A 14,967-nucleotide genomic window follows, 5' to 3' on the forward strand; every position below is an offset into this window, starting at 1 on the left:
ATAAATGAAATATTATAATTTGTATAATTTATTTTATTTAAAATTAAATTTTTATTGTTATTTTATATGTGTTAAAATGATGAAATTAACGTTTTTAAAACTTAATTATATACATAATCAAGGTGAGAAGGTATGGGAAAAGGTAATACACAACCCTCCTTACAACCATCTTAAGTTTCAAAAAGCAATTTAAAATCAATTTTTAACTTGTTCTTTTTAGTTTCAACTCGTTCTATTAGGGGTGAGGTGGGACGAGAATGGGTACCTCGTAAAACCCGTCCAATTATCATTTCTACCTTAACCATCGACATTTGAAAGCAAATCTAGAGTAAGTAAATTTTGATTAAAAATGTAAAAAAGGTTACATATATGTTTGTCATAAGTGACTCAATTTGTTGAAAGTCAATAGGATTTTGATGTGATGCGTTAAGGAATAAAGGAATATGGGCAATGTTGAGTTTGTTAATACTTAAAATTAATTAAAATTTAAAATTACCTATTCATCCTTGGTGCTCCGAGTCAAGAAAAGAAAAATCAACAACTTGTACAAAATGGCCACTACTGTAACATATTACTAAAATTTTTTATCTTCAAAGTATGCTAAAAAAAATTTGTGTAGCGTTTAGTTTAAGTGTATCAAATAATTTATATTAAGACGGAAATTGATAGCTTACTATAACACGTTTTAATAGCTTATATTTTATTTTTATCATACAATCTCATACATGGCACTCTATGTATGTTTTTTGGATAAACATCCAATGTTTCAAAAAAAAAAAAATTAAATATAGTTTTAAAAATCATTTTAAATATATATTTTTATAAATTTTAAAATAATAATTATTTTTAAATAATATTAATATTATATATATATACTGTAGAAAAGGTCAAAACATACAAGAAATTTTTTTTTTTTTTTTTTTTACCATGAGGTCATAAATGGAATTTTAGATGGGTAGTAGAGAACTTAGAAATATAACTTAGAAGAAGCTATTGAAATTTATATTTAAACATTATGTTTTTAAACGTTTTTATTTAAATAAAAATATGTTTTTCATATTAATTTTTTGGAGGACTTCCTTTTTCAAAACATTGAAAAAAAAAGAAAAAAAAAAGGGTAGAATCCATTATTAAGAATTTTATTTGAATATTATTTTTAGTATTTAAAAAATTATCACAAAAAAATTATTAAATGAGGTAGGGATGGAAGTAAAAATCAAATTGATAAAAACTACTCTAACTCAATTAAAATTGATAAGTAATCGAAATTAAATAAACCTAAAATGATTTATAATCTTTTTTAATATTTAAGAAATAAAAAATTTAGAATCATTATAAAATAGATTCAATTAATTAAATTTTAATTAAAGTATAAATAAATTATATTGATTAATTTAACTAATTTTTTCTTGAAAAATCAATGGCACAACTCAGGTAGAGTCGATAACAAAAACTTGCGGGCATAAAATAAAATAAAATAACGAAGATATATAAAGAGTGATCCAACGAGGCATTAGATAGGATCCTTGGGTGGGGACAAAATCCCCTACATCACTCAACCATAGAATACCCAAAAAGATTTTCAATAACCAAGGCTATAAATCACCACCTACCGGTGAAAAAGGTTGATGTGGGGTGTTTGGCTGTATTATGAGTCATAATGATGGTGATTGGAGATGAGCACTATCATTAATCCATACCCTACTTTTATTTAGGAAAGGTAAGAGCTGGTTGATCGCTCATTCTACCGCTCCTTTCCACTTGTTCTACCTCTACATGATTTGATTGTTGGGCTGCACTCCTAACTTGCCATGTCCATGGGCTTTGTCTTTGGCCCATTTGGATAGATTATAACTCTTAACTTTAAAATACATATACATGTAAAAAAGAGCTCATAAGTACATAACCCTAATTTTTTTTTTTCCATGTGAAAAATCATATGTAATGTCCACATGCCCAAATCATATAATTTTATTTATTTATTAATTTCTAGTAAAAAATTATACCAGAAATTGTTATTTAATATAACCTATTTAATATTTGGTTATATCTTAGGATTATTATTATTTAAAAAAAAAAGGGTTTGCATGAGTGAAGGTATAGAAATGACTTTCATAATTTACATAAAAATTTAAGTTGAAGCCAATATCACAATATTCTAAAGGAATAATATTAGAGTATCGTCCAACCCAGCCCCCAGGTGATAAAAATATCAGTAGGGACTCTAATTAATAATGCTTGGCCCACTCCCAATTACTTTCTTCCAAGTCCCAACTTGTGTGGTGGGCTGCGTGGGCTGCCCATTAACATAAAGCCGGAGTATTATGACTTGAAAACAAGAGGATTTGACACCGCTGACTATTCTACAACTCGGGAGGAAAGAAACTGATGGGTATTTCACTATTCAAATGATTTATTTAAGTCGGTATATAATTCCACAATTGCCCCTTGCGCATTTCAGCCCAAGTTGGAATGGCCACGGAAGCCATTGCCAGGTAAGATAATGCCACGTAATCTATCCATGTAGGATTGACAGAGAAAATAAAATATAATAAAAATAAACGAAAAAACCCAGACTCCAATCTCCAAGCTTCCCTCGCCCAGCTTGTATGCTGACACTCCACTCCAGACTTCAGCTGCGCGCCCTAATCCAGCCCAACCCGGTACTCCATTTGATGGGATCTGGAATCCATTCTACTCCGCGAACCCTCCCTTCACCGCCGGCTGCCGCCGCCGCCGCATGCTGCTATGCCCTTCTACATCATTGTCGGCCTCCGCTTCCGAGGAGGGGAGAGAGAGCTTGCAAAAATTGTATGAGACTTGAAAGAGAGAGAGCGCCCGAATAATCATCTTATCTGTAGGTTTTGTACAGGTAAATTTCCCTCTTCGTAATTATTTCTCAATGTTGAAGATGTGTGATTTTGTTTCTGAAAATGTTTGAAAGAATCTTTAATATCTTCATTTCTGATTTTTTTTTTTTGTTTTCATTTATGCTTCTGGGTATACATCAATTGTTGTTGAGTTAGGGTTTTCAATGCTGCTTGAGGAACTAGGGTTTTAAAACGACAGCCACATATTCAACTAGTGTTTATTCAACTGCCATAATTTTGAAATGCTATGTAAGTTGAAGACTGGAACATTAAGTATTCACATCATCCTTTAAAACGATGGCCACATTTCAAAACCGAGTTGTTATCAATTGATGGAGATGTTGTCCCCTCTCTTTCCACATTGATCTTATTTATTGTTGGAATTAGCCAATATGGGGGCCGGCCCTTGTTTGCATAGGTTTGCCCATCGCATTCTGCATTGCCCTAACTGGATGTAGGCAGTACACATTATTAGGGCCGGCCCTTGCATTTCGAGGCTGGTCAGTCCACCATTTGTAAATAGCATAATTTGATGTTGGCAGAATGCAATATAAGAGCCGACCCCTTATATGAGGGCATGGCCCTGTCCCCTAAGGAAATTGGACTGTTTCAAATTTTTTCTATATTTGTTATCTCTCACCTCTAGGAATTAAAGTAGTCTATTCCGTTCCTTAAATACAACACGCCAGCGACCCGTTTACTCTCAGTGATCCTTAACATCCACTAACCATTTTACTTTCTCCCATTTGATTGTCGTCTATATTTGCAAGCCCTCGCCTTTTTCATTTGGGGTTAGGGTTTTTGTTTTTTCTTTTTTTTTTCATCTTTTCATTTATTTTTCTCATTTTTACATTTCAATCCAACATGGATTGCTCACGCGGCATTGTCTTACGTGGCAATGGGTTATGTGACTATTTCAACTTGGATGACATAAGCCTGATTGTGTGGCAAACGACTTAAATAAGAAGAGGCAATTGCAAATTAGATACAGGTTCCTGTTTGGACTGCAGTTTAAGGAATTCTTTCATCATATTGTCCACTTATTATGGAAAGGGAATCTTTGGGTTCATAAAAAATGTCTCTTTAAAGCAGTCATATCCTCCTTCATTGTTCCAAAACAGTCATGCTATGGTAGTTAATTTTTGCTTTGTTCGACGTTCGGTGAGTGATGCCCTCAATTAAAGATGTACTTCTTAGTTGACATGGATCTTTTGTGGGAAAGAAAAGAAAGAAAGCGTGAAGAGCAATTCCTTTGTGTTTATTTTGGACCTTATAGAAGGAGAGAAATAGGAGAGCTTTTTTGAAAACACCATGAAAGCGAATTAGGCAATTAAATAATCTTTCATGTACATGTTCTTGGATTAAGTTAAGGAGCACATAGGAGATAACTCCTTATTTTTGTTTGACCTTCTTGTTTGGTTGAGTTGAAAGTAAGGTGAGGGTGTTGTTTCTTGTGTTCCCCTTTACATTTTTGGCCTTTAGCACCTTTTATACACCGTGTGTACTTTTGTGCACCCTTTGGGTAGACACTTTTAATACATTTGTGATCACCTATACAAATATTGCATTTTTTTGAACAAGGTATGGTTGCATAATTTCCCTAATAAAATAAGGGAAAAAAGCCATAGTGTACACTTCTTGTCAGGTTGTCCTTTTGCAGAGAAAAGGTTATATATTAGCAATTGGGTTGTTTATTTGAGAGCTGAGAGCTTTTCTCTGTATATAGTTTTCTTCTCAAGTGCGGTGCAGCAGCATCACCCGGTATTCTTCAACGATTCTCTTTGGAATCTTCTATTGCTTCAGATCACTTCCCACACAATTCAACACATTCTTTCACACCCTTTACCAATCTTGTTATTTTTATTTTTATTTCTGAAAACTTATCTAATTTTTAATTTGTTGGGTTCTGCATCCACATCTTCACATAGATTGTTGTGGGTGGATTGAGAAATGGGGAGTGTGGTCAATCTTGAGGGCAAGATCTACAGCTGCAAGCACTGCCGGACCCATCTTGCTCTCAGTGAGGACATCCTTTCCAAGGTTGTTTTTGTCTTCCTAAATCCTTGAGCAATTGGATTGATGTTTCAGTTTTGTGAAATTTTCAGTTGGGTTTTGTTGATTTTGTTTGTTTTGTATAGTTTTTGTTGGGATAGTGTGTGGGTTCTGTTTTTGTGGGCATTGTTGATGATGAGTTGGTTTGTCATTTGTGGTGCTAAGAATTGAGATGGTGAATTCAGGAATTTTGGTTGTTGTGATAGGATTTCTTTCTTAGTGATGAAGACTTAAAGGAAGATCCATATGATGAATGAAGAGCTTTTGGGTTTTTCTTTGTAATTCTGTGGATGGTTTCAGAGGGAGACCTGGTCAGGATTTCTTTTTTCTTTGGGATTGTTGCCTTGGGAGAGTTTCTGATGCCTCAGCGGTCAATCACTTCTTCACCATTTCAGAAATGAAAAAACTGAGGATACCCCATTTAGGGTTTCCTCCTTTTTTATAGCAAATTCTCATTTAATTACTCCATCATGGCATGATTGAGTTTTTTCCGTAGTAATTCCTTTGTGTTAATTTTCATGAAAAAAATTTGTGTTTTCTGTTGTTAGTTCCCTTGACTAGTGATGAAACTCTTTGACTTGAAAGCTAATTGGATGTCATAGCTGTGTTCTTTTGGTGACTTTTGGATGTCATCATCTTGTTTGAATCACTAAATCCTGATTTCTTTCTAGGTCTCCAAGATGGAATTGATTTTTCCGTTTTTAACTGGGTTAGAGATTAGAGGTTTACCCATCTTTATGACCTTGAACATTGTTGAAGAAACAGTGAAAGCAATTCATTGAAGCGTGGTTTCTTTTTATTGTGAGAAAAATGAAAAGCTATGGTCTCGTGGAGAATGGCTGCATCTTCCATCAACACAGCAAACCAAGTAGTTCAGGCAATGCTGAGTCAATTTGTTGTATTTGTTCTGTGTTTGGATCTCTAAAGGTGAATAAGTACTCTTGAATACCTTGGCATTGAAATGACTCTCCCAACATTTTAATAATTCTCAAAGAACTTCTTGCCAAAATGACTTGCATAATTTCCTCAAATTCAGAGAAGTTTATTCTTACAAAATAAAGCACTGGGAATTCTACCCAGTTTCTTCCTTCTTATTTTAAACTTTTTTTTATTCTCTTGATCATGATTTCTTTTTTCCTTGTGATTGGGTGCTTATTTCCATGTTTAGACTTCATCTAGCACAAACATGTCCAGTGCCTGGGGTTATTAGAAGGAAACTTCTTACATATCGATTTTGTTTATTTCAAAGGCAGGCTTAAGTTGAGGCCTTGGTGGTGGTGTGGTGGTGATATTGGAGAGTATTTCGATGATTGTTTTTATTGAAAGTTCTTTTTATTCCATATTTTTTATGTTTCTTATTTTGATTTTTATTTTTCAGTCTCCAATGCATGTTAATTAGAGTCTTTGGGAAGTAAAAATTCTGACAAAATATTTCTCGTGTTCTTTAATTCAGTCTTTCTACACCGTGAATGGAAAAGCTTATCTCTTCAATAACGTGTAAGTTTTCCTTGATTTTAGATACCACATTCTCATATGTTAATGCCGGATATCACTTTCTGGGAGCAACTTTATATGGAACAGAAACACAAATGATTGAAAAAGTTTACTGTTTAAATGCCATTGAAAAATTTCACTGTTTATATATGGTATTTCAATGAAATTAGGCTAGTAGTATTCACATGTGTACCTCTCCATTTGAAGATTCACATGCTAGTAATATACATCATATGTTTTTGTACACAACAATAAATTTAGTTTGTTGCAGCGTTGTGAATTTCTTTGGAATAAGGTAAATATTTGTTTATCATATAACAAGAGAATAGCCATTGGTTGCCCATCAAAATTGACCTAAATATGAACAGGGATTGCCATGGATGCAAATAAGTGAAGTTTAAGTTATATATAGAAATTTTACATATAAAAGAGGGTTATATGTGTCTATGTGCTTACAGATTTAAAAGTTTGATTCCCATTCAGTGTGAATATCTCTGTTGGAGTGCATGAAGAGAAGATGATGATGACGGGAATGTACACTGTTGCTGACATTTCCTGTGTTGGGTGTGGATCCATTGTAGGATGGAGATACGTAAGATCAGGAGACATTTTTTGAAAAATAGAACATGAATTGTGTATGTTCTAAAAATATAGCTGTTACTGATTAGGATGATTTCTTTCAGGAGACTGCCCATGAAAAGGCCCAGAAGTACAAAGAAGGAAAGTCTGTCCTTCAACGGTGAGTAGACTCATTTTTAGGAAAAGCTGTTTTGTGGAAAGTGTTTGAGATGGCTGTCCATTGCTGATGAACAGGATTAAGATATCGGGCCCTGACGGAAGCAACTACGGAAGTGATGCAGATGACGCTTGATTGATCTTTATTTTAAAATGTATGTTCTTTTAACCCCTACCATTTTTATTTGACACTTGGATTCTGGAATTGGCAATTTCTCATTTCAGTGGTTTTCCTGGCTTGTGCCCAGCTTGACCCAATAAAATGGATGCAGACTTTATATTGTTCATTCTCGTAGTTGATTTACAAGCATACCTTAAGGCTTGGTTTGCAATTTGAAGGATGAATTAGCATCAAGTAAAACTCGCATCAATTAGGCTATAGCACTGAATATCTGATTTTTAAAAGATGGGTTGCTTTCAACTTACTAAACAAAGCATCCAGCTATTACCTAATCCTCAGTCTTAACAAATACTTGTGATGTTAGATATTGCTCTTGGTGCAGCTATGGCTGTCTTTGCCAAACCCCAATAATTTGCTACCACGCATACAAGGTTCATCTTTTCTTGGTCAATGCTCTGTCACCAAACTTGGAACTTTGCAGATAAATTGATTGACTTGAACATATTTTTCCTAGTAATGAAGTGGTGGGGGAACTGGTTGGATTGATGTAGATGAGAGCTTATTAAATTGAGGGGTTCACCTTCAGAATACATCTCTCCTAACTTCCAATTGATATAATTCATCCACTTGCTTAAATAAATTGTGAAAATCACTGCTCAAAGCAGAGTTAGGTATGAGTTGACTGCAGTGATTAAGCTGGTTGGCTTGATATGAACTGTTGCAAGATCGACTAAAGATGAAAGTCTTCGATCTTTGAGTCCTCCCTCATCCATTTATCTATCTTATTACTGTGATTACAAGGAAAAAAAGAAAAAGAAAATGATTCGTCTGCTGTTACTATGGCTTGTGTTTTTCGTCCTATATTTTGAGTCCAAATTCTAACGGCTTAAATTTTTAGGAAAATTGATTATTTAATATGATATCAAACTGCCAATTAATTAGATATGTGATGGGTGTGTGACGGCATACTTACGTTTTTAGGAAAATTAGTTGTTTAATCTTATGCCTCCCTGTGGGTGTATACAGTTAACTTGCTCTTTGAAGCTATGTGGACTATGAACTAATACAAATATAATGTGGGCTATATTCCAAGGAACTGTATGTTGTAAAAATTTAAAGGGTAAAGTTGTTGGAGATTTATACCATTTCCATTTCAGAGGGCAAAGTAAGTTAAATTTCCCAACATGGATGAAAATGTATCCTGTAATCTGGATCTACACAAAAACAAAATAAAAAAAATTCTGAGTCCAGACAATTCATCTAAGTCCTACTTAATTCAATGCACAACTTTTGAATGGAGCATATTTGGGGAGAAGCTGGAATTCCCTGAAAAAAAACAAATGCAGCAGAGTAGTGAACCAACCATTTGTTCTTTGTTTTCCGTCACCTTTTGGTTATTCCTTCATTTGGTTGGTTTAGTAACTTCTAAAAATAGATTGGACTTGCAGGTCTAAACTAACTTGCATTCGATCGATGATTTAAACCAAATCAATCCAATCTTTAATAAGCTTGATTTGGCTCAATTTTGATCAAGCATAAACCAATCATATTAATCGGGTTGGTTAATTTCTTTTCTTAAAATCAATGGAACCACTCTTTTTTACACCAGATGAGTTAGGAACTAAAGCCTGGAGACAAAAAAAACAATGAGAACTAATCTTTTAGAGATGAAAAAATCCAACTAAATCAAGCTTTTGAGTGATCAAAGGAGGCATTAGATAATATGCTTTGGTTGGGTCAATCCCCTACGTAATCAACCACAGAAGGCTTTATAAAAAAAAAATTCAATAAACTAAGGTTCTTAATCACCACCTACTTGTGAAAAGGGTTGACGTGGAGTGCGATGTTTGGACAGGTGTTTTGGCCATGTTATGAATCATAATGATGGTGATATGAAGATGAGGACCATCATTAGTCCATGGGCTACAATAGTTTTGATGGGTCATTCCACCACTCTCTTCCACTTATTCTACTTCCACATAATTTGATTTTTGGGCTCCACCCCTAGCTTTCCAAGGCCCGTGGACGTTGTCTTTGGCCCATTTGGATACGTTGCTTTATTTTGTTGTTGGGTAAATTACAAAAATCATACTTTGTTTTTAATCGTTCCTAAATGTTAAATAAATTCTTTCGCTAAGAAGTTGAAAAGGTCTACATGTTTATTATATGATTTGGACATTAAGTTTAGTTGAACACTCTTAATAAATTTATCAAACACCTTCAAAGGTTTTTTTTTAAGTTTTATATATATATAAAGGAAAAAGATAAAAAAAAAAAAAAAAAATCTCTTGTTTAATTGTTCACAAAATAAGAAAGGAATGTCAAAAAATGGATTTTTCTTTTTAAAGAAAAATAAGAAGAATTATTTTATTATATTTGGTTCAAAAGAGAAAGAAAATTGATAAAGAAAATATAATGAAATAAAAAATAAAAAAATAATAATTTTTTTCACTTATTTGATTATACATGGAAAAGTTAAAGAGAAAATAACTAAATTATCGAGGAATATACTTTTCTCTCCTTTTTTTTTTGTTTTATACTATTTTATTTCCTTTATCTTTTTTCATGCTAGCTAACTCTAAATTAAGAAAAAAACAATTGTTTTTAGCATTTTTTAAAATTTTCTTAATAGTTTTGAGAAACCAAATATAGTATAAAAAGTTTTAGAGGGTGTTTTTTTTTTAAAGTAATTTGCTTTAAGACTTTAAGTCGTTTGTTTTTACATTTTCTTTATAACTTATTATAATTTTTTTTGTTAAATAGAAAAAACAAAAATATTTGATTTTTTCTAAAAAAAAAAAAATAACATGTTGATTTTTCTTAACTTTTTAATACTTAATATAAATAAAATATTACAAAAACAAACAAACTAATATTTAATACCATTATATATTAAAGTTATAAAAAAAAAACCAAATATCACCTTAGTTGAGAACGAGAATAAATTTCTAAATATGAGTAAAGTAGTGGTCCGTGGAAGGTGATAAAGATACCAAAAATAATCAATAGAGGCCCTAATTAATAATGCTTGGCCCACTCTGAATTATTTTCTTCCAACTCGTGTGGTGGGTTGCCCATTAATAAGAAGGCAGAGTATTTTAACCTGAAAACTAGTGTGCTGACCTCATTGCCTCTCCATGCTCCAATAGAGCCCAAAAAGGAAAAAATAACTAAATTCAAACTCCTCCTATGATTTTTTATTTTTTATTTTTTATTTTTTATTTTTTATTTTTTTTGAAGACATCTAAAATAAAGAAATATATATTAGTGAATAATTCAACAATAAAAAATTATGGGAAAACATTACTTTTGATGGGCCTGAGGTAAAAAGAATGAAAGAAGGGTAGGTAATAAGACAATAATTATTATGTCTCACTCTTATTCTTAATATTATTACCTAACCCAGAATAGGAAATCATTTGCATAGTTCCTATGGATTATTATGTCTCACTCTTATTCTTAATATTATTACCTAACCCAGAATAGGAAATCATTTGCATAGTTCCTATGGATGAGGTCAAACATCCATCATTTTTTTTCTCATATTTAATATGTTTTTATTTTAAAGAAAATACTAGCATATCATCGATTTCAACACCACTTTAACCACTTCAATAGATGAGTGAGTTGATGTTTCCCTATTTTTGTATTTAATAAATAAAAACTATTTCTTATAAAATCCCAGCATCATTTGCCATATCATTAAATAATAAACTTAATCATATAATGAAAATGATGGTATTTGTGGTATGCTTTTTTTTTTTTTGGTCAAAAAGTTAAGAAGACACGTCACAATAATTTCCCATAACAAATTTTTTTTATTTTCCCAAAAATAAGAAAAAGGAAAATATATTTGATAATACAAAATTGTTTTTTTATTTTTTGTTTACTTTATTATTTTTAAATATATTAAAAATATTTTAATTATTGAAATAAAGTTTTGTTCTTAAAAAACTATTTAAAGAAAAAAGAGCAAATCTACCCTGTGTTTCAATATCGTGTATAAGATTTAAAACAAATTTAATTTCTTAATACCTTGCAATACTATCATCTTTTTATAAGATTACACGTCTTGTCAGGTTGCCCTTTTGCAGAGAAAAAGGTGATTGAGATAATAATTGGCAATTGGGTTTTATATTTGTGAGCTTTTTTTTTTTTGCCTTCTTGTGAGTGCAGTGCAGCATCATCAGGAAATCTTCAACGATTCTCTTAGGCATCTCTCTCCTATTCCTTCACGTCACTTCCCACACAATTCAACACATTTCTTCGCACCCTTTACCAATCTTGTTGTTCGTATTTTTTCTGAAATCTCATCTAATTCTTTGATTTGTTGGGTTCTTCTTCCACATCTTCACGTAGATTATTGTGGGTGGATTGAGAAATGGGGAGGCTTTTTGTGGTTAGTCTTGAGGGCAAGATCTACAGCTGCAAGCACTGCCGGACCCATCTTGCTCTCAGTGAGGACATCGTCTCTAAGGTTGTTTTTCTCTTCCTAAATCGTTGCCCAGTTGGATTGTTGTTTCAGTCTTGTGAAATTTTCTGTTGGGTTTTGTTGATTTTGTTTGTTTTGTCTAGTTTTTGTTGGGTTCTGATTTTGCGGGTGTTGTTAATGATGGGTAGGCGTGCCATTTGTGGTTCTGAGAATTGAGATGTTGGGTTTTGGGAATTTTGTTTGGTGTGATAGGATTTTTTTGTTGGTGATGAAGAATTGAAGGAAGATCCATATGATGAGTGAAGGGCTTTTGGGTTTTTCTTTGTAATTCTGCAGATTGTTTCAGAGGGGGATCTGGCCAGGGGTTCTGTTTTCTTTTGGATTATTGCCTCGAGAGCGTTTATGATGCCTCATTGGAGGATCCCTTCTTTACCATTTCAGAAATGAAAAAACTGAGGATACCCCATTTAGGGTTTTCTCGTTTTTTTATGGCAAATTCTCATTTTAATTGCTCCATTATGGTGTGATTGAGTTGTTTTTAAGATCTAGTAATTCTTTTGTGTTAATTTTCATGAAAAAATTTGTGTTGTCTGTTGTTAGTTCCCATGGCTAGTGATGAAACTCTTTGACTCGAATGCTAATTGGATGTCATAGCTCTGTTCTTTTGGTGATTTTTGGATGTTATCATCTTGTTTCAATTACTTAGTCTTGATTTTTCTCTAGGTCTCCAATACAGAATTGATGTTTCCGTTTCAACCGGGTTAGAGATTAGAGTTGTTACCTTTTTTTATGACCTTGAAAATTGTTGAAGAAATGATGAAAGCTATTCATTGAAACGTGCTTTCTTTTTATTGTGAGAAAAGTGAAAAGTTGTGGTCTTGTGGAGACCAGTGGCATTCTCCATTAATACCAAAAACTGAGTAGTTAGGGCAATGCTGAGTCAGTTCGTTGTTCATGCCTTGTGTTTGGATCTCTAATGTTGAACAAGTACACTTGAAAACCTTGGTATTGAAAAGACTGCCCCAGCATTTTAATAATTTTCGAAGGACTTATTGCCTAAAAAGACTTGCATGTTTTCCTCATACGCAGGGAAGCTTATTTGCACAAAATAGTCCAATGGGAATTCCGCTGAGTTTTTTTCTTCTTATCGTAAAAATTTTTTATCGTCTTGATCATGATTTCTTTTCCTTGTAATTGGATGCACATTTCCATCCATAAACTTGATCTACCACAGACCTGTCCATTGCCTGGGCCCATTAGAAGAAAACTTCTTGCATATTGATTTTGTTTATTTCAAGGGCTTTGGTTGGGGTGATATTGGGGATATATTTCCATGATTGTTTTCATTGGAAGTTCTTTTTATACTACATTTTTCATTCTTTTTGCCATTTTCAGTCTCCAGTGTGTGTTAATTGGAGTCTTTGGGAAGTAAAAATTCTGACAGCATGTTTTGCCTGTGTTCTTTTATTCAGTCTTTCCACTGCAGGCATGGAAAAGCTTATCTCTTCAATAAGGTGTAAGTTTTCCTTAATTTTAGACACCCCATTCTTATATGTCAATACCGGATATCACTTTCTGGGAGCAACTTTATATGGAACAGAAAACCCAAATGTTTGTCAGTGTGATAAAATGGTAGTGTAACGTAATGCCATTGAAAAAGTTTACTGTTTATGCATGCACATTTCAATGAAATTCAGCTAGTAATCTCTTTCTCATGGTGTACCTATCCATTTGAAGATTCACATGCTAGTTTCCTACATACTTCATATGTTTTTGTGTGCAATGATAAATTTAGTTTATTGCAGCTTCAAAAGGTTGTGAATTTCTTTGAAGTAATGTGAATATTTGTTTACCATATAGCAAGAGAATAGCCACTGGTGCCCTAAGGCATCATTCTTTCAAGCAGTCTGCTGTTTGCAGTCTGTGTATAAATATCTGAACAGGACAGGAGAGATGAGTTTGATGGGAACTGCAGGTAAAAAAATTAACTGGATGACCTAAATATGAGCAGGGATTGTCATGGATGCAATTAAGTCAAGTTCCAAGTTACATACAGAGGTTTTTACATATTAAAAAAGGGTTATTTGTGTCTACATGCTTACAGATTTAGGAGCTTGATTCCCATTGTTTTACAGTGTGAACGTCTCTGTTGGAGTGCATGAAGAGAGGATGATGATGACGGGAATGCACACTGTTGCTGACATATTCTGTGTTGGGTGTGGATCCATTGTGGGATGGAGATATGTAAGATCTATTTGAAAAAACAAAAGCAAAAATAAAACATGAATTGTGTATGTTCTCAAAATGTAGCCGTTTGTTATTTGAATGATTTCTTTCAGGAGACTGCCCATGAAAAGCCCCAGAAGTACAAAGAAGGAAAGTCTGTCCTTGAACGGTATGTAGACTCATTTTTAGGAAAATCTGTTCCTGATATGATAAAACTAAATTGAAGTGTTTGAGATGGGTGTATTGCTGATGGGACAGGTTTAAGGTCTCGGGTCCTGATGGAAGCAACTACTGGATCACTCCAGAAGCTCATGTTGGTGGAAGTGATGCAGATGACGCATGATTAACCTTTATTTCAAAATGTACATTCTTGGAACCCCTATTGTTCTTATTTGACTCGTGGATTCTGGAATTGGCAATTTCTCATTTGAGTGGCTTTCTTGGCTTGCCCAGCTTGCCCCAATAAAATGAATGCAGACTTTTTATCAATAACTCTCGTGTTTGACACACAAACATATCTCAAGTAAAACTCACATCAATTAGGCTGTAACTATGAATATCTGATTATTAAACTATGGATTGCTTTCAACTTACTAAGAAAGCATCCAATAATTACCTAATCCTCAGCCTAACAAATGTTTGTGATGGTAGTAGATATTGCTCTTGGTGTAGCCATGACTGTCTTTACCAAACCCAAAATATTCTCCAACACACAAACAAGGCTTATCTGTCTTGGTCCATGCTCTGCCGCCGAACTTGAGCTTTGCTGATAAATTGATCGACTTAAACTTCTTTTTCTTAGTTTTCGATGAAGTCATGATGAAAGTGGTTCAAATTTCAATGAATGTAGATGACAATATATTAAATCGAGGGGTTCACCTTCAGAGGACATCTCTCCTAATTTCCAATTAATATAATTTATCCACTTGCTTAAGTAAATTGGAAGATCACTGCTCAAGGCAGAGTTAGCTGTGAGTTGACTCTCGTGATCGATTAAGCTGGGTTGGCTTCTTGTGAATCAAAATTTGTCAGCAATG

The 14,967-nt window shown here is 33.3% G+C and overlaps 2 protein-coding genes across 5 annotated transcripts; both read left to right on the forward strand.

Moving 5' to 3' along the window:
• Positions 1-2,594: 2,594 nt before the first annotated feature.
• Positions 2,595-7,438, forward strand: LOC117927639 (protein yippee-like). 4 transcript variants are annotated; one of them, XM_034847265.1, is made up of 6 exons: positions 2,595-2,872; positions 4,799-4,910; positions 6,376-6,419; positions 6,900-7,008; positions 7,100-7,155; positions 7,230-7,438. In XM_034847265.1, the coding sequence occupies exons 2-6, from the start codon at positions 4,821-4,823 to the stop codon at positions 7,285-7,287; spliced, it is 357 nt and encodes a 118-aa protein (XP_034703156.1). In that variant the 5' UTR covers positions 2,595-2,872; positions 4,799-4,820; the 3' UTR covers positions 7,288-7,438. The 4 variants fall into 4 exon arrangements, with proteins under 4 accessions (XP_034703156.1, XP_034703155.1, XP_034703154.1 ...); XM_034847264.1 differs by lacking the exon at positions 2,595-2,872 and adding an exon at positions 3,700-4,631; XM_034847263.1 differs by lacking the exons at positions 2,595-2,872; positions 4,799-4,910 and adding an exon at positions 4,934-5,849 and having other exon boundaries at positions 7,230-7,306; positions 7,400-7,438.
• Positions 7,439-11,407: 3,969 nt separating this feature from the next.
• Positions 11,408-14,420, forward strand: LOC117929315 (protein yippee-like). Its single transcript, XM_034849597.1, has 6 exons — positions 11,408-11,485; positions 11,632-11,749; positions 13,177-13,220; positions 13,840-13,948; positions 14,044-14,099; positions 14,189-14,420. Exons 2-6 carry the CDS (start codon positions 11,654-11,656, stop codon positions 14,271-14,273), a joined length of 390 nt encoding a protein of 129 aa, XP_034705488.1. The 5' UTR covers positions 11,408-11,485; positions 11,632-11,653; the 3' UTR covers positions 14,274-14,420.
• Positions 14,421-14,967: the final 547 nt, after the last annotated feature.

The sequence above is a fragment of the Vitis riparia genome, chromosome 13 (assembly GCF_004353265.1).
Source record: "Vitis riparia cultivar Riparia Gloire de Montpellier isolate 1030 chromosome 13, EGFV_Vit.rip_1.0, whole genome shotgun sequence".
NCBI classification, from domain to species: Eukaryota; Viridiplantae; Streptophyta; class Magnoliopsida; order Vitales; family Vitaceae; genus Vitis; species Vitis riparia.